Raw genomic sequence first — 18,456 nt, 5'->3', positions numbered from 1 at the left:
ACACTGAAAGAAAGAGCTGTGTATATGTGTGTGTGTGTGTGTGTGTGTGTGTGTGTGTGTGTGTGTGTGTGTGTGTGTGTGAATTTGAGGTAGAGGAAAGGACCAGAAGATCAGAGTGTCAGATCCGAAAGGACCGTTGAAGTCCATGTAGTGAAATCCAGCTCTCTCATTCTAGAGTTGGGTACTGAGGACCAGAGACGAGGGGAGACAGGTTAGACTAGGACAGATGACCTTGACCCCAGCCCTGAGCTCTTATGGAGGCTGCAGTGCTGGACTGTCATCAGGCAAGGCCAGAAATAAAGCTCCCAGGCTGTGCCCCTTTTGTAGGAAACCTCACCCTTGAGGGTCTCTGCAGCCTGTGGCCCAGCCCTAGAGAACCAGTCTCCCAGGCTCTCCCCAAGGGGACCACAGTCTGCTCTGAAATCAGAGTGGTTTCAAAACGACAAGGGTTGGTCATCCTACAGAGACTCCAACAGAAACAAGTGTTTATCCCCGAGCGGCAAATGAGGAGCCAAATCGTTCTACCTGCTTCAGATGCTGAGTGACCTTGCCCTCAATACTCAACTTCTCTGGGCCATTAAGTGCCTCCATGGTCTAAAGAGTAGATTGGGCTAAATAATCTCCCAGTACCTTTCCTGGTTTGGCATTCAAAGGTTCTAGCATTCAGAGTACATTTTACCTCATGGAAAAATCCATCATCTCTACTCACGTCCAGGCCTGAAGCCACAGGCGGGCAAGTTTGCAGCTCATCAACTTTAAAAATTGCTCCGACCTTCGTGGGCCTCTCCTCCTCTGGCCACATGGAAATAACAGGCCTCAGAGATTTCTACTCCAAACAAGGGAAAATGTACAAAAAGCCTTTCCCATGTCCCAGTACCACAGGCTGATTCCCCTCCCTATCTTCCCCGCCCTTTTCCAACATTACTTTTTGCTGCAAATTATTCTAACGGCCAGGCCGCAGCCTCTCCAGCCCGTCTAGGAGTGTGAGGGGTAGCGACAGCGGTCTCTCAAGTCTGCTGAGGCCTTTACTGCCTGCAGAGTACTTTCATATCTATTACTGCATTCACCCTCCCAGGAAGTTATGAACAGGCAAGGCAGAAAATTACCACCCACAAATGACTGACAAAGAAATTGAGGCCTGGAAAGGGTGATGGCGGAGGATAATGGTGGGCGATGACCCCCTCCAGCAGACATGTTAGGCGCCTACTGAAAGAACGAAGGTCAGAGGTCCCTGAGAGCAGATCCTCGGGGGCACTGGGAGGTGCTCAGAGAGCTTGTTCTCTTGTTAACGCTGGAGTCAGATCAACTAAATGAATGCCAGCTCCTCAGACAAACCAAGCACTATCTTTTCAAAGAGTCTCCCTCCCTGATGGGCGATGGGCTGCTTGCAGGCACGGGCTCAGCTTGTCGTGTCCACCTTTATCACCCACGCGAGACCCGGCTCAGGGTAGGTGCTTCGTGGATGTTAAACCAAGCTGAGCCAAGTGAGGAGAAAGACAGGGAGGCGACGGGAGGGAGAGAGCCGGGTTGCGGACAGAGGGTGGGGGTTGGGGCTGGCTGACGGAGAACTCGACTCACGTAGGAGAAGTCCTCGGCATTCTGGCAGAGGAGCTTGGGGAAGACGGCCTGCCTCTGGAACCGCTCCTCATCCTCAAAGATGTTGCCGTACATGAAGCCATTCATCATGGTGGAGTGGGCGTGGATGTCAATGTAAAACTCCAGGCTTGTTTTCTGTTGAGAGCAAGGATAACAAGTGAGAAGGTGGGGCCACAGAGTTTGTCTTAAATATGTGTGCACACACAGACACACACATGCACACACATATACACACACAGACACAGACACACGCACACGCACATGCACACGTTTCCTTTTGAGCTAGCCCTGTGAGTCCTCAGATTTAGCGACTGTTCGCAATGGGATTGGAGGGGTTGAGACCTTACTTCTAACACCATCTGCCTTCAGGGTCTAAGAGCTCTAAGAGCAGGGCCATTCACAGCCCTCTTTAGAGGTCTGCTGAAGAAGTGATGTTACTTAGAACAGTTAATACATTAAAGACTAAAGGCATTAGTAGAATGTGTTTCTCTGATTAGTGAGAAATGCTTTCAGGTTAACACCATTGTATTGACACTGGGCCAGCTAAGGTTTTGCCGCACTTAGGCCACTTCCAGCTGGGGAGTCTGGGGTAGACCGTGTACTCACTTCGAAATTTTTATTTGAAAAAAATGGGTATTTTAATTCCAACCTCGGCAATAGTAATTACTACTGTTCACTGCGTAGTGGATGCATGACGGATACCAATCTGGGAGCTGTGTATATGACACCTTTGCTCATTCTTTTATTTAACCTCTTTTCATGATGCCACACCTACTTCCCAATCATATAAAAATAGTATATGGAAAAAAATAACCTTGTAATCTGCACAGATGATTGTGACTAGTCCTTCTCTGTTCTCTGCACACACGTGTTAAGGCACTCCCTAGCCAGATGCAGTATTATTAACCTTCTCATCTATAGGCTCCTTGAAAGTAGGGGGATTATCTGTGAAGAGCCCTGCACCTCTGTGAAGGATGCTCAGTAGCTGGATGCAGAATGACTGAATAAATGACCCAGAGGGATTACACCAAACACCATAATGGACTGGCAGGAATTGGGAATTTTCAGGCCCTTAGAATGTCAATGTCCCTCAAATCTGACTTTCTCTTCCCATATATCAGCCCAATTTATATCTATTAATGCTTTCTGAGAGTAACAGGGGCCCCTAGTGGGACTGAAACCCAGGTCTCCTGACCCCTTGCACGGTTAACGTATCACCATCAATGGCCAACATTAGATACAGTCAAGGCAAAACTTAGCCACCTTTCCATCTGCTTTCAAGTGTGTAGTCCTGGGAAAGAAGAAAAGCCTACGGTTTGAATTCTCTCTCCATGGGACACTTTCAAATGAAGTTAACACCAAATGAAAACCATGTTGCTTCTAGAATGTGGGCCTGATGACTGTCATTTCATTTGCCTCAGAGTTGGAGTGAAAAATCACGTCTTGCCGAGATCCCAGTTGTCTGGGTAGCATAAGCTGCCTTCGGAGAGATACAAGATGCGCTGCTCTGTGTGATATTAAACTCATCATTTTCAGCTTTGGAGGTGGAATACACAATGATTCAACAGGAGCCCTATAAAAGTCATCTTTGCAATTTTATTTTCTTCAATTGTCTGTCTTTTCCTCTGAGCTTTTGATGAGCTGCAGAGGAAAGGAGGTGGTAGAGGGATGACTTAGGAAATGTGTAAGGAAAAACTGCAGTTTATATCTCTGGGCGTGGGAGCTGGAGAGAGCCTTGGAAACCAGTTTCTCTGACCTTTCCCAGAGCAGCTCTGAGCCAGGAAGCTGCTTGCTAAGGCTGGGCAGCAAGCTAGGGAAGAAGCAAGAATGAGAACCTGGCTCCTCTGAAAACCATTCTGGAATGGCTTCCACTGCCCCATCCTGACACCTGGCACATAATGTGATTTTACTTTCAATAACCAGAAAGTGAATCATATGATTGATTTACATGGTTCGAAAGTCAAAAAGATAGGAAAGAATTGACAGTGAAAAATCTCCCTTCCACTCCTGTTCTCCAGGCACCCAGTCTCACTCCCCAGAGGCAACCCACGTTCTTAGGTCCTCATACATCCTTCCAAGACAGTTTATGCACAAATGAGTAAATATTCCTTCCCCAGCCCCCTTTGCCCCAACATGCACATTTTTGCAGCATGCTAAAAACACATTATTTGGATGAGCTTTTTTTCCTCTTAACAGATTTAATTATTTCTCATTTCGTCGTTACCTCATTTTTTTGACAGCCATATATAAACTATTTAACCAGTCCCCTATTGACAGACATTTATTTCCAATCTTTCCTGTTACAAACCAAGTCTTAGTGATTGGCCCTGATTACACTATTTCACACATGTATAATTACATGTAGGACAAATTCCCAGAAGTAGAATTCTTAGGTCCTCTATGTATGTGCAATTCTAATCAATATTGAGAGACTGACCTCCTTAGAAGGACCAATTTACACTCCTAGCAATGTATTACAGCATCTCTTTCATGATTACCTTGAAAACATGAGTGTAACCAGACTTTCTGGTATTTGCCAATTTGATGGGTGAAAAATGATACCTAAGATGAGTTTTAACCTGAATTTCTTTTAATATAATTACCTTTTATTATATAGTATTTTTTTTACATGTTTAGGAATGATTTACATATTATTTTCTATGAATTGTTCATTTCTTTGCCCATCTTTAAAACTGGGTTTTGGGACTTTATTCCTTACTGATTTATAGAAACTATAAATTAGAGAAATTTGCCCTTTTTTGTAGTACAGAGATATTTTTGTTCAGTTTGTCACCTGTCTTTTGACTTTGTCTACTAGTTTTCTTATCCATGAAGAAATTTTTTAATGCTAATTTTTTAGACAGATGTATCAGTCTTTTGTGGTCTCTGGGTTGAATTCTTTCATTGTTTATTCTACTACTTCTATTGTTTCATTTTTTTGTATTTAAATATTTCATTTCAATTTTAATTTACATGGGTGTAGGGTGTGAGGCAAAGATTAAACTTTATTGTCCCACACCATTTATCAAATTGTGTATCTTCTCCCCACAGACTTGAAAAATCATCTTTGCCATATAAATTTGTTGTATGTATTTGGGTTGACTGTTAGATTTTCTATTAGATTCTAATTATTTATCTTTTCATGTGTCAGGACTACACAATTTTAATTATGTTAAGTTTATAATGTTTTTTACTATTTGGAGGGCTAGTATCACCTTATTATTTTCCCAAATTTTCCTGTAATTTCTTGCATATTTTTCTATGTGATGTTTATAATTAGCTTTAGTTTTCTTGCTCCCTCATATCCTGTCAATATTCTCAATATTTGTAATATAATCATTATTAATGCAGGAAAAATGGACTTTCACAACTTTGAGCCTTTCAAACTAAGAATATATTTGGATTTTCCATTTATTCAGTTTTCTTTTGCGTATAGCATGAAGTTTTAAGTTTTTTTTTTCCTTCGGATAGACATTTCTTTTTAATATGAAGGTAGCTTACATTTTTAGTTGCTGTTGTAAATGAGATGTTTTCTTCCATTAAATCTTTTAACTGGTGGTTCTTCATAAATATAAAGGCTCTTGTTTTCAACATATTACATTTGTACCCAGACACTTTACTAATTCAATAATTGCTTGTAATAATTTCTTGTTTTACTTTCTTAAATTTTCATTTGTTTACTTATTCAACAAATAATCACTGAGTACCTACTATGTGTCAGACAGCATTCTAGGCACTGGGAATATGCACCGGGGCATATTCTGGCATTAGGGATATAGCAATGAACACAATAGAAATCTCCTCATCTCAAAGAGTTTACATTCTATGGGAGAGAAAGAACATCAATCAATTAATAAATATACCAGATGTCAGGAGGTAAAATGCTGTGGAGACAAAGTATAGTAAGGGAATAGAACAGAGGTTCTGGAAAAATAGAGACTTGAATGGAGTAGGAGAGTTAGTCTTGAGGATGTCAGGTGGAACAGCCTTCCAGGTTGAAGGAGAAGTAAATGCAAAAATCACATGCACTTGGCAAGTCTGAGGAATAGCAAGGAGGTGGGGATGCCTGAGGTGAATAAAGGCAACAGTGTTTTCCAGGTTTGTAATTATATCACCTATACATAGTAGTTTTATCTTCTCTTTTTCAATTTTTATGCTTCTGATTTCTTTTTCATGTCTAACTGCATTGGCTAGTACCTTGAAAACAATGTTAAAGGGTCATTTAGTTTCTAAGAACCCTTCCTATTCTGGGAGTCTAGATTCTGCCTAGAGTAGAAAAAGGTCAAGGAAATTTACCAGAATATGGTCTGAGTTTGAAGTCTTAGTTCTTTGTCTTCTTCATTACACATATTCAGTGCTTTTTTGGAAATGCCAAAGACCACAAATACTAGTTCCATAACCGTCCTAATTATATTTTGTGCCTAAACTGGCCTTATGGACTTGTATTGATCCATTAGAATGGAGCATAGGGAGCAGAAGCAGGATTTCTAAGTGATTCTGATGTAAACATATTCTGTGACCATGAACAAGTAGCAGCTCTTCACTGTGCCTTAATTTCCCCATCTTTAAAAGCAGTTGTTGAATGAGAGAGAAGAGATATGACTCTCTTAAACTTTTCATGATTTCTTCTCATGCTTAAAGTAAACCCCTCCTTCTTCTCAAACAGCTTCATGCTTGGGCTGTCATGTCAGTGCTTGTTACTGTATACCTAATCTGACTGAAAAGTACGTCTGCCTGTGAGCTCTTTGAGGACAGGAACTATGTCTGATCCAAGTTCCATCATCTCTTTCTTGTTCTACTACAATAGCTTGTGACCTGGTTTCCTTGCTGCTTCAGAGTGATTTTTTAAAATGCAAACAAATCATGTCACTTCCCTAGTTAAAACTGTTCTACCCTTCCCTGTTGCTCACAGGATAGAGTTCAAGCCCCTGAGTATATTTTAAAAAGCCCTAAATGATCTGGTCCCTGCCCCCTGTCTAGCCTCAGCTCTTGCCACTTATGGTCGGATACTCTACATTCCAGTCCTACAGAGCTACCTGCAGTACTCTGAACCTCCATGCTTGTGACTTTTGTCTCCACATTTACACACATGAACATCTCCTCTGCCTGGAATACATTTTCTCTTTATCTGGCTAACTCTGACATAACATTAAAATTTAAGGTGGAAACAAAGTAGATGCTTACCAATCCCATTGCCTTTTCCTGGACCATGGAAGACATTGCCCAGTCTCCCTTCGTATTTGGTTGGGATCAAATGGGATGTGGGCAGTGGTAACAAGTGCCACTTCCAGGCCTGGCCATTGAACTCATACACAATCATCCACATTCTTGCTCTTGTGCATGGAAGTTACATGTTTAAAAAAAAAATGGTATCAAAGAAGGAAAAAGGCTAGGTCCCTGTATCAATGCTGGGAGGACAATGGCCAGAGAGTTGCCTGACTGGCATCAGAGTGTGATGAACCTTTACTATATTAAGACACTGAAATTTGGGGATTGCTGGTTATAGCATCTAATATTATTCATCTGACTGGTACAAAATATTAACTCAAATAGCCTTATTTTATCCTTCAGGGATGAGTTAACAGCCTCCTCTGTGCTCTGATAATTCAAGGTACATGTCTCTCTCCTGGCACTTACTACATGGCATAATAATGCTTTGTTTATTTCCATCTCCCATTAGAATGTGAACTCTTTCAGGGCAGGGGCCCATACGTTGCTGACTTTTTAAATCCACAGGACCAGAGCAAGGCCTGGTATATAGTAGGTTATCATTAGAGGTTTGGTGAAGGAATGAATAGAAAATGAATCAATGAATCGATCGAAGAATGAGTGAATGAAATGAATGAACAGCTGCATCTTAACTTTTTCCCAGCAGTCCAATGAGGTACTTTCCTGTGGCCATATCAGAGCCAGGGGTGTGCTGCTAATGCAGGGCCCTTAATTACAATTTGGGATTGAGGATGGCGGGGGGTGGAGAGGAGAGAACAGCATCTCTGTTCTTTCCCTCCAAACTTAAGAGCCTTAATTAAAACCAAGTGATGAAGGGCTGTCCCCTTGCCAGCAGCCAACAGCTCATCCTGCAATCAGGGGCCTAAAGAGTAAATTAAAATCAGTGCCAATAAAATTAAAACTACCTTAGGGCATATTTGGAACATAATTTAGTGTGGAGTTTGCTTCCTCCTAGACACTAGGGAGGAAAGGTTTTTTTCCCTTCTATAGTCTAAGCTGCTTCCCTGCTTCCTTGCTTCACCTTAGTTGGCACAAGCAGAAGCCTGAGCTTGGTGATCTCCTGTGGTCCTGACTCCTCCACATTAGGGTAGCATTTCAGGGTTTATTACATTTTCAGTCCAATGAAGGATGGGAGATCCAACCCAGGAAGTACAGAGGGATGTACCCCCAGTTGGAGATGAGAAAGAAACTGAAGCTTAGGCAGGGATAAGGGCAAGTTGCGAAGGATGAGCTGCTCTGTTGTTCCCTTCTGCAGAAAAGTGAGCTGAAGCTCAGAGAGGTTAAGTAATTGGCCCAGGCTCCCACAGCAGGAAGTGGCAGAGACCCGGACCCAGGCTCTGGTTACAAGCCCACACCCTGCTTCCTGCTATGCTCTTGGGAACCTACCATCTAGCAAGCCAATGCCCTCACCCTAGTAAGGTAAGCCCCACGCAGTTCCCTTCATCTCTGAGCTGGGGGACTGTGAGGTCTGGGACTGATCCTGTCAGGCTCAGCCTCTCAGAAAGGCACTGGGGTGGGGAGGGGGAGGAGCGAGGACCTCCAGACTACTCCCCTGCAGAGATCTGCCCGAGGCAGCTGTTTCTCCATGGATCTCAGATAAAACAAACACACAAACAAAACCCCACATCTATTCTTTTTATTATCAACTAAAATATCTCCTTGTTTTCTTTATTTCTTTAAGTTAAAGTAGATATTTATGGAAGTCAGGGTGCCTGTCCTAAAGCAGGAAGGAGAAACTTTCAGAAAAACTAGAGGACTCGTACTTTAACAAGAACTGAGCCACTCCAACAAACAAAACAATATCCTTTATGACGCACAGTCTAGATCTCAGAAGTGGCAGAGTTAAGGCTTCCCTCCTCACCTTGAATGTGGCTAGACTGAAATTCCTGCCACAAAAAGAGGAACTGACCACGAAAGAAACCCAGGCAGCTAGCCTAGGGCCCCCCGGGGATGGGCTGTGGCACCTGGTCTCCTGTCTCTCTCCTTTTCACTCCGCAGCCTTACAGACCACCTGCCACTTCCCAAGCACATGCACCTTCTCCTCCTCTGCCCCTGTGTCTGCTGTTCCTGCAGGCCGGGATGTCTACCCTGTCTCTCTCCCCTCCTGATAACTTTTTGCTTATCTTTCACTACCAGGCCCAGTGGCCCCTTGTCTGAGAAGCCCTCCTTGACTCTCCCAGGGACAGCAGCTGTCTTCTCTGAGCTTCCACAGATTTTTAAAACATCCTTCTGTTAATGTGTTTATCATCCAGTTTGTTCAATCATTCATTCGATAGATATTTACTATGAACCTACTGGGTTCCAGGAACTGGGGGTCAACAAGACAGATGAGGTTCCTGCCTTCCAAGAATGACACAAAAGGGGACAACACAGCAGGGACGGCAACTAAGCAAGGTGATGGCAGATGTAATAAGTACTGGGAATGCACACGGTGAGCCACCAGATGGTGGGTAAGGGAGTGGACGGGGCAGGGTCCACTTTAGACAGTGTGACCAGGGAAGGCTTTGATATTTGAGCTGAGCCTTGAAGGATGATCAGAACAAGGCCAGAAAGAGAATTCTGGGCAAATAAAGTTCCTGAAGCAAGGAACAGCATGGCATTTTCAAAGACCACAGGAAGGCCAGTGGCCAGATTGTGATGAGCACTGGAGGTGAGCCTGGAGAGGTTTATAGAGTCCAGCTCCCTCAGGACCTTGCAGGCCAGAGTCAGAGTTTGGAGCCAATGCTCTGTACAGTGGAAGCCCTTTCAGCAGGCAGATGCTGTAAAAGGACTGCCTTGCCTGTTGTGTAGATGCTGGATTTCAGTGGGGAATGGGTGGAAGCAGATGCACTGGTCTCCTAAGAGATCACAGGAGCCTGAATTAGAGTGATGGCAACAGAGATGAGAAGAGGAGGACATGTTTGGTAAATGTTTTGGCCACACCACCACAGGACTTGCACACGGGTTATATGCAAGAAGAATCAAAGATGGGTCAAGGGTTTGTGACTTGAGCGACTGAGCAGATGGTGGTGCTGTGTAGAGAGGTGAGGAGACTGGGATGCAGACCAGTTGGGAGAGTGGTGAGGAAATCGAGAGTTTTGACATGGACCTCTGCATTTGCAACGAGTATCGTGTATCAGACCGGAAGTGTCAGGTGGGCAGTTAAATATATGAAAATGGAGCCCCGGGGAGAGGACTGGACCACGGTGTGAAGGTAGGCATCATTAGCTTGGAGGCGCTACCTATCACCACTGGGAGAGAGTGTGGATCAAGAAGAGGTCCTGGGACTGAGCCTGGGACCCATAAGGTTGAGAGTTTCAGTAAAGGAGGAAGCAAAGGAGACTGTAGAGGGACCAGAGAAGGAGAAGGAAGCAAGGATGGTGTGGTTCCACGAAAACTAAGAGAAAAAAAAGAGAGGTTTTAGGAAGGAGGAGTGGTCTGTGAACCCCGTAAAGGCTAGGACCTGCCTGGTTCACCTCTGCATCCCCAGGGGATACTACAGCACCCAGCGCACAGTAAGGACTTGGGACATTTGCTGAGTGACTAAATGAAGAAGTGAATGGATGGACCAGGTATCCTGGTGCAGCGAGGACCGAGGTGATCAGAGTCTCAGGGTCCAGAGTCTCCCCAGCGGAGTGGTAGAAGGAAGACAACAATAATAACAATATTGCGCTTGCTACATGCCAGGCACTCGGGAACACTTCCACACCCTGTTCCATAGAAACCTCACTTACAAATAAGGAAACTGAGGAATAGAGAGGTTAAGTCACTTGCAAGGGAACCCCCAGGCCACACAGGGGTGACTGGCAGACCCCAAGTAGTTTGGTTCTGCTGTCCATGCTCTTAACCATGACAACCCAGAGCTGGTGACGTTTACTGAGTGCTTCCTACGTATGTGTTGTAAAGACAATCCGGTGAGGTAAGTCCTGCTATCAAACTGAGGCACAGAGCTTGCAAGGAGCAGATCTAAAACGAAAACCCATTTCTTTCTGACCTAGGGCCAAGCTCTTCATCTCCAAGCTATTCAGAATGCCCCCCCTCCCAATCTCTGCATCGTGACCTCTTTGGCCTCAGCAGTATTAACTTCAGGACAAAGGAAGTTTGTTAGAGTAATGCTTCGGTGTGGGGAAGAAGCACTGGTCGCAGCAAGGTGAAGTGTAAAAATATTTTCCTACTTCCAATTTGTCCCTTACCATCCTACTCTACTTTGCAGTGAAAAGGAAGATGTGCATGTAAATGGAGGCATTTCTGCATCTCTTCCAAGGACCTAGGAAGAGCCAGGCCAGACCTGGGAACCTTCTTCTGCGTCCATCCCCTCCTCCACCTCTGTCTAGCAAAAGAGAGAGAGAACAGAGGCTCAGCATGAGAAGTCTAGGTTCATAACAGACCTTCGCAAAGCAAAAGGAGAACTGGTCACCTCTTCTCCTCTCCCAAGGCTGGTGACCCTCACATTGATCATGATGATGACAGAAGGGCAGTCATGGGAGTAGCATGGTTTTGGGATCTGGCAGACTTGGCTTCAAGTGTCAGCTTAGCCATAGGTGAGCTTTCTGACCTGAGCCTCAGTTTTCTCATCTAAAAACTGGGGATAATAATCCCAACCTCATAGGGTTGCCATGAAGTTAAATGAGGTGACTGGCTTTGCATCCAGAACATGCCTGGCAGCTTATACATTCTCAGCACAACACAGTGATACTATGTTGAGGTGCTGTTCTTGGCACCAGGGATATGGACCTCTTTGAGCTCAAAACCTTACAGGGAAGATGGACATTTTAAAAGTAACTACATGCTCAATGGAAGATTCAAAGCAAGGTGCAGGGTCTATAGGAGCACAGGATTGAGAGGGGCTCGGGACCTGACTTACAAAAATGTGAATCTCTTCCTTGTTCAATAGAGCATCTATTGACAGCAACCATCATATTACATGTTCGTAGAGTTTATAAATCATTCTCAGGCCAGTGAGCTCATTTGATTCTCTTAACCATCCACTGAAGTAAATAGGATCATGATCTTAGCTTCTCAGAAGCAGGTCATACTGGCTTGTCAAGACCCAGAGCAGGTTAGGGCCTGAACTGGGAATCTAACTTCCATCACATTGCCTCCAAAGTCTCTGCTTGAGCCTCCCTCTTGGGAGTCACCCCAGGGGTTCACGCCTGCATCCAGAGTGGACACAGATACAAGTGGAAAAGCCAGGCCTCCCTGCAGAAAGCCCTGTCTGAGCAGGAAGATGAGACAAACTAAGAAAAGAACTGAGATAGAATATTTAAGCCTGTGAGAGCCAAGGGACATTTTAATTTCATAATTAAAAGTTAATGTTGCTTCATTATAAATCAAAGACTGACGAAACTAGGGCGCCCCCAGGAACACATTAAGAGCCCGATAAATACGTGTGGCCTGATTGCTCAGAGGCATCTCCTATAGGAGGTTGTTAGCTGCTCCAAGGAGGTAATAATGTAGGTCTGACTGCCGAGCTGGGGCTGTGGTAGTTCCTCAGTAAATGTTAGTCCCTCTCTTCCCAGGAAGTGCACCTTGGCTCTCCCACTAACCTGATCTGTGACTCTGGAGAAGCCCATCCCTCTCTTCAATTTCCCCATTTAGAAAGTGGCTTTGGCGACTTCTCAGGGCCCATTATGCCTTCTGTCTTTCAATCATCTCGTCTTCCTGCTTTGCACTGTTTAATTTTTTTTCCCTCCTTCCATAGCCTCCGAGGACAGATTCTGCCAGCCTTTCCCACCTCATCGCCTTTAAAACCTGAGTTCCTGGTCCCTTTTCTTGGCATGGCCCCGTGGGGAGAGAAACGCTGCAAGATGGCAGTTCAACCATGACCCGTGCTGACATGGTCTTCCCACTCGGCAGAGGAGATATCATTGCTTTTCAAGGAAGCGTTCAAGGTGCCAGCATTCATGCTGAAATTATGCACTTTGTTCTGGAGAACAATAAGATGGTTCCGACCTGCTTTTGCAGTGTGGGCGGTTAGGGGAGGGGAAAGAGGCCATGTCTGTCCTCTGCTCATTCCGTTGCTCTTTCTTCCCCTTTCATCTCCCATACTCTCTTCTGTCCTGCCCCTTCTGTCTCTCCTCTCTGTTCGTTCTCTCCTCCTGTCCCCTCTTCCCACCGTTCTCCCTCTTTCATGGTCTCGTGGGGGCTGACAGACAAGGTCACTGATACATGCACATAAGCCTGCCAGGCGCTCTGGGAGGTGTGTGTGAAGATGGGTGAAGTCACAGCCAAAGGAGCCATCGATTCACTGGGCGGTCACGAAAGACTTTGTGGAGGAGGTGACTGTCGAGGAAGGTGTTGACAGACAAGAAGGGGCTCACCAAGTGGATGGGAAAGCAGAGAGCCGCCGGCAGAGAGAAAGACACCCTAGACAGAGGGAGGTGTGTGCGCAGAATCCCCAAGACCAAAACCCACCCAGCTAATTATGGGAACTGTAAGTTGTCCGGCACAATTGAAAGGCATGGGGTGGAGGGGCAGTGGGGTGAGGAAAGGGGCTGGAGAAGCTTCTCGGGACCCATTCACGGAAGGCCTTGTAAGCCACAAAGGAGTCAGGGCTTGTCAGAGAGCCAGAGAAGTATTTTATGGAAGTATAACATGATTTTGTCTTTTGGAAAGATTGTTCTGGAGACTATGATGAAGAATTGGAGGTTATAAGGCTCAAAGGCATAGAATGGTTAGAAAATTTTGTTCATAGTCTAAGTGGAAACTAATGTAAAAAAAGATAAGGTTATGAATTAAAGTAAAGGCAATGAGGATGAGGAGATGGGGACAGATAGGAGGCTTATTACAAGGTCAGACTGACAGTGCTGGATATGGGACTACATTTGGACTGATCCCCAGGTTTCTGGCTTGGGTGGCTGGGTAGATGGTGGGGCCATTCACTGAGCTCGGGCAGAGGGGTTATCATCTTACAAGTCTGAGTTGAATGTTTGCCTAGGTACTTGCCCCCAGTTAGAGTGAGGTACTATCAGATGGTCTATGGTCTTAGGTTATGATATTTTGAAACAAATTGATTTTTTTTCCTGAACATGGTTATCTGAGTGAAAGAAACACGTTTCCCATGAAATTGTGTGTTTCCTATAAAAATAGAGCTCTCTATTAACACAGTTAAACATAAGCATTATTACACATTTTTGGTAGGATACAGAATCAGAACAAGAGTTTAAAAAAATAACAAACCCACATGTATATCCTCAAACACCTGGGACCCCTACTAGAATGCAAATGGGATGAGGACCAGGATTTTCTCAAGCCACCACTCTGCTGCAGGCTCTCACTCCCTCTGACAATCAGAGAGTGATTGTTATGGAGTCATCACTCACCCAGGAAGCAGCGAGGAGTGAGGGGTCAGTTGTGAGAGGTGAGCAAGGGTTGGACAAGGAGGTGGGGACAAACCAGGCTTCTTCTCTTGGTTTGAAGGGAAGTCCCAAGAGACCACAGGCTCCTTCATCCACATGCACATAAAAGCCTTCCTCAAAACCACATGGAATGAGTGTGTGGCTTCTCTGGCTCTCTGAACTGTTTGGAACTTTGCTCCCCGACCTGCTTTCCTTTGACATATGAAATACTATCAGCAGCTTACACAACGTGTTCATGGTCACTGTCTCATTCCCACCATGCCCACTTACGTTTTACACCGCTCAGGTCACACTAGGAAGTGGTGGAGCCAAGGATGAAACCTAGATCTTCTATCCACGGCACCAGTTTTTCCCGCTCTGTCCTTCTGCCTTGATCCTCTCCTCTTGGCCTGGCCTTAGGGGAGCCCAGGGGCATGGGAGCTATTTCCTGTATATGAATAATCAGGTCCTTGATGACCTGCCTCCGTCTCCAACCTCACTTCCTACTGTAGGCTCACAGGCATCCAATGCCAAATTAACAGTTCCAGACCGTGCTGTGTTCTTCTGTGCATTCCAAGGCTTTGGTTGTGCCGTTTCATCAGCCAAGAAAGCCTTGCTCTACCTGGCCATCCTCTAGGGCCCAAGACAAGCATCTCTTCCTCTGTAAAGACTTCCTTAACTCTCCTGAGTATGGCTGACAATGCCCTGTCTCACTTATATTTTCACTCTACCCTCCATTTTCATTACACTCATCTCACTGTTTCATCATGATTGCTTTGTGTGTCCATTTCTCTGCCCTACTGGACCAAGCACTGGTCAAGACCTGAAATCTTGATACCGCCAGCACCTAGCACAGTGCCTGGCACACAGCAGGTGCTGAGGAAATCCATGTTGACTAAATAAACGGATGAGTTAATGATGGAGAAGAAAACATCCCTGAGCAGAAATGATCTCCATCCTTGACCTTCTGTGGGAAATGTTGTCGTGGAACAGGGACGGAGGAGGGCAGACATCAAAGGGACACAATGGGTAAAAAATTCTTCCCTGTTCTCCCTGTGTTCCTCCCCTTTTTTTCCTCCTTCTTGCTATTAGAACAAAAATAAAGAGTACATCATAAGCAGAGCTGTATTTTCTGTTTATTGCTACCAGGTTAATAACAGTAATGGTACAAGGAGAAAATGAGGTGTTATGTAAAACCCTGCATTGCAGATTTTGCTGCTGATGTAAAGAACTCAATAAAGTGTAACACTTTAATCATAGAGATAAAAATCATACAGCAGCTTCCCACAGGCTCCCAGAGCCTTAAGACAAAATAGTTGTGGGGAAATGAGAGATGAGAGACGAATATTATCAGGCAGCAGAAAAATAATGTTTGGGCTTTTGTGGTTTTTTTCCCTTCGTTTCTAAAAAATTGAGTAAGATTTTTCTATCTTCTTCCAAGACATCTTCTATGAATTTCTGTATTCTCTAGAGGACAGCTCAGACTTCTGGGGGAAGATTCACTCATTCTTTGTAAAAATTAATTTGTTTAGGGAGCACTGAATCCCTGCCTTTTAGGTGACTCAGTGGCCTTTAAGAAAACAGGCCTGTCTCTCAAGACGAAAGGATTGGAATGGAGGTAAAAAGGTTGTTGATAGTAAAACCTCAATTGTTATGATGGCCTTGTAATGCAGGGAAAAGATGGTAACAGGCAAAAGATCGTATCAGGAGATGGGAGCTCCTGTACCAACTCAGCCAACCTTGGGAAAATCACCTTCTTGCTCCTGAGCCTCAGTTTTTACCATTCTTCAAAGAAGGGCTTGCACCAGAGGATGGTCATTCCTGCTTTGACACTTAGCAGTCTGTGAGGCTCTGGGCAGGGTCAGTGGCTTGGTTTTTGGCATTGGTTACTGTGATTCTGAACCACTGCAGTAGCTGACCGCTCTGTTTCCACTCAAAAACATCTCTTTCCCTCCCTCACCACCCAAACCCACTCTCTATCCTGCAGCTGTAATGATCAATTCCTAACCTTTCGTACATGCTGGAGCCAGACTCCAGGAAGGGTGAGGAGGAAGGCCCCCGGGCAGCACCATATGCCTGAAGAGATCACTGGAAAGGAAGCTGGTGTCTAGAGCAGAGTGAGGTAGGGGGTCTTGGAGGAGGAGGTCAGAGAGGCGATGGAGGGCCAGACTGTCGGGGGCAAGGAGTGGGGCGCTCACAAGCTACTGAAAGGGCTTCACTGCCGCCAGGCCCCACCCCTGAGTGCTCCCTGAGGCAGCAGCAATGCCCCTGCTGTTTACAGACAGGAGAGATTGCTAGAAGGCAGCATGAGCATAGATCATGACAAGAGAGGGGATTTGGAATTGGAGATTGAGGCTCAAATTGGAGATTGTGACTAGTGAAGGAGTCACTGTATCTCTCCAAGTGTCTGTTTCCTTGCCAGCAAACGGGAAGGGGCAATAAGCCCATTCCTCTCACAGGGCTGACCTGGGGTAAATGAGTTACTGCATGTCCAAGTGCCTAAAACACAGCAGGTTCAGGATTTGTTTCCATCCCACGATAATTATTTCAGGTGTCATTAAAAACAAGGGCATAGTCTAGGGCTGCACTGCCTCATATAGTTGTCACTTGTAACTATTTGCGTTTAAATTAATTAAAATCAGGTTTTAAAAATTCAGCTCCTCAGCTGCACTAACCACACTGCAAGTGCTTGGAAGCCACGTGTGGCTAGTAGCTGTTGTTAATGGACAGAGCAGAGGAACCCCACCATCATCACAGGAAGTTCCACCGAGCAGCACTGTTCCGGTACCTCAGCAGTCACAGGCTGTGCACTGAAATTTAAAACGTGTCCATGTACAGCTCCACCTGCACCAACACATCTGCTTTCATACCCACAAACACACTCACACACACACACACAGAATCACAAAAACAGCATGTTTAGGTTAGTGATACTTTTCATCACTAAGGAAAAATAAATGAGTCCAGACCCTGAGTCAATACACTGAGCATAAAAGTCAGGTACTGTGCTCAACATTGCACATTGGACATTATGTCACTGAATCCTTACCACCACCCTGACAGGAAGTGTCATCCCCATCCTGCTGATTCTGATGTTGAGGCCCAGAGTGGTTGAGTAACTTGATTGAAGTCACAGGGCTTACAAGCAGAATAGGACCTGCTCCCTGCTGTACAATATTGCTGCTTAAGGGACATTTCAGAGACAAAGGGCTTACAGGGCGAAGTCACTGTGAACTCTACAATCTTTGTTAAAGATGTGGATGTTTGGAACTGCCTGGGGACGCCCTGGCAGTCCCAGGTGAATCACAGGGACTGTAGAATTCAATGAAATCAGCTCCTCAGGCCTTTCAACCTACCCTTCTTGATTTACAGAATGTGGCAGTATTAGAACTATGTGGGATAAGCTCAAATCGTCAGGGAGGTACCAAGAGCCCTGTGAGTGGGAAGGGGTGGAGAGAGCTCTAACACTGTAAAGAAAGAAGGCACCTTCCAAGTCATCCAGAGCAGTGGTCTTGTCACAGTTTATTTTTCTCTCTTATTTTTCAGGGGACAGGCTCTCAAGAATTGCATGGTAAAAGGTGATCCATAGAGAGGTGGGGATTGCAGGTAAGGGCCAATGTGACTTGAATGGTTCGGAGTCGGTTACTGCCCATGAGTGTAGATGTAAGCACAACCAGAGTCAGAGAGAGAGATGGGTGGATGGGTGGGTGGATGGGTGGGTGGATGGACAGATTGACAGGCAACTGGACAGACAGGCAGAAAGTTAGAAAAATACAACAGGCTTCTAATCTAGTTTTTTATATACTTCTACTCTGATCCTCTAGAAGGCTGGTATTGTTTCTGACTCATTATAAACTCTCTTATCAGACACATAGCAAGGTGCCTAGACTACATACTCAATGAATGTTTAAAAAAAATACAAACAAAACATAACACCTGAGGAAGCAGTAGCTAGAAAACACTAATCCTTCACATTTGTATGGCACTTTGTAATCTATAAAAAGACCTCACATGCCATCTCACATCTAATCCCTAACCCAACCTTCTGAAGCTGGCATGATGATCCTCATTTTATTGATGAGGGACCCTGGTCTCAGAGTGGTGAAGTGTCTTGTCTCAGGTTACATAAGGAGGCCGAGGGGCCACAGAAATAAGACAGATGAGATAGAGCTAAAGACTGATAACCAGACAGATACAGGTGAACAGAGACAAGACAGAGGAGACCAAGACATGGATTAATGATGGAGACAAATGGAGATGGATGGTTAGATGCTGAGAGAGCCCCCCATCTCTCCTCCTTCAATTCATCCTCCGC

The 18,456-nt window shown here is 45.0% G+C and overlaps 1 protein-coding gene and 1 long non-coding RNA gene across 2 annotated transcripts in view; one reads left to right on the top strand and one right to left on the bottom strand.

Annotated features, from left to right (window-relative positions):
- AGBL4 (AGBL carboxypeptidase 4) overlaps positions 1–18,456 on the bottom strand; it is a 1,124,520-nt gene that overhangs the window by 46,815 nt on the left and 1,059,249 nt on the right. The window contains exon 10 of the mRNA XM_074376517.1: positions 1,579–1,731. Coding sequence (XP_074232618.1) covers positions 1,579–1,731 — 153 coding nt within the window. The remainder of the gene's footprint in view (positions 1–1,578; positions 1,732–18,456) is intronic.
- On the top strand, positions 8,191–15,261 carry LOC141579702 (uncharacterized). Its single transcript, XR_012511557.1, has 3 exons — positions 8,191–8,244; positions 10,803–10,954; positions 12,506–15,261. It is a non-coding gene; the product is annotated as an uncharacterized LOC141579702 (long non-coding RNA).

Source organism: Camelus bactrianus, chromosome 13, assembly GCF_048773025.1.
Source record: "Camelus bactrianus isolate YW-2024 breed Bactrian camel chromosome 13, ASM4877302v1, whole genome shotgun sequence".
Classification (NCBI taxonomy): domain Eukaryota; kingdom Metazoa; phylum Chordata; class Mammalia; order Artiodactyla; family Camelidae; genus Camelus; species Camelus bactrianus.
The sequence above is the reverse complement of the archived record's forward strand: the minus strand, read 5'-3'. Positions and strand labels throughout refer to the sequence as shown.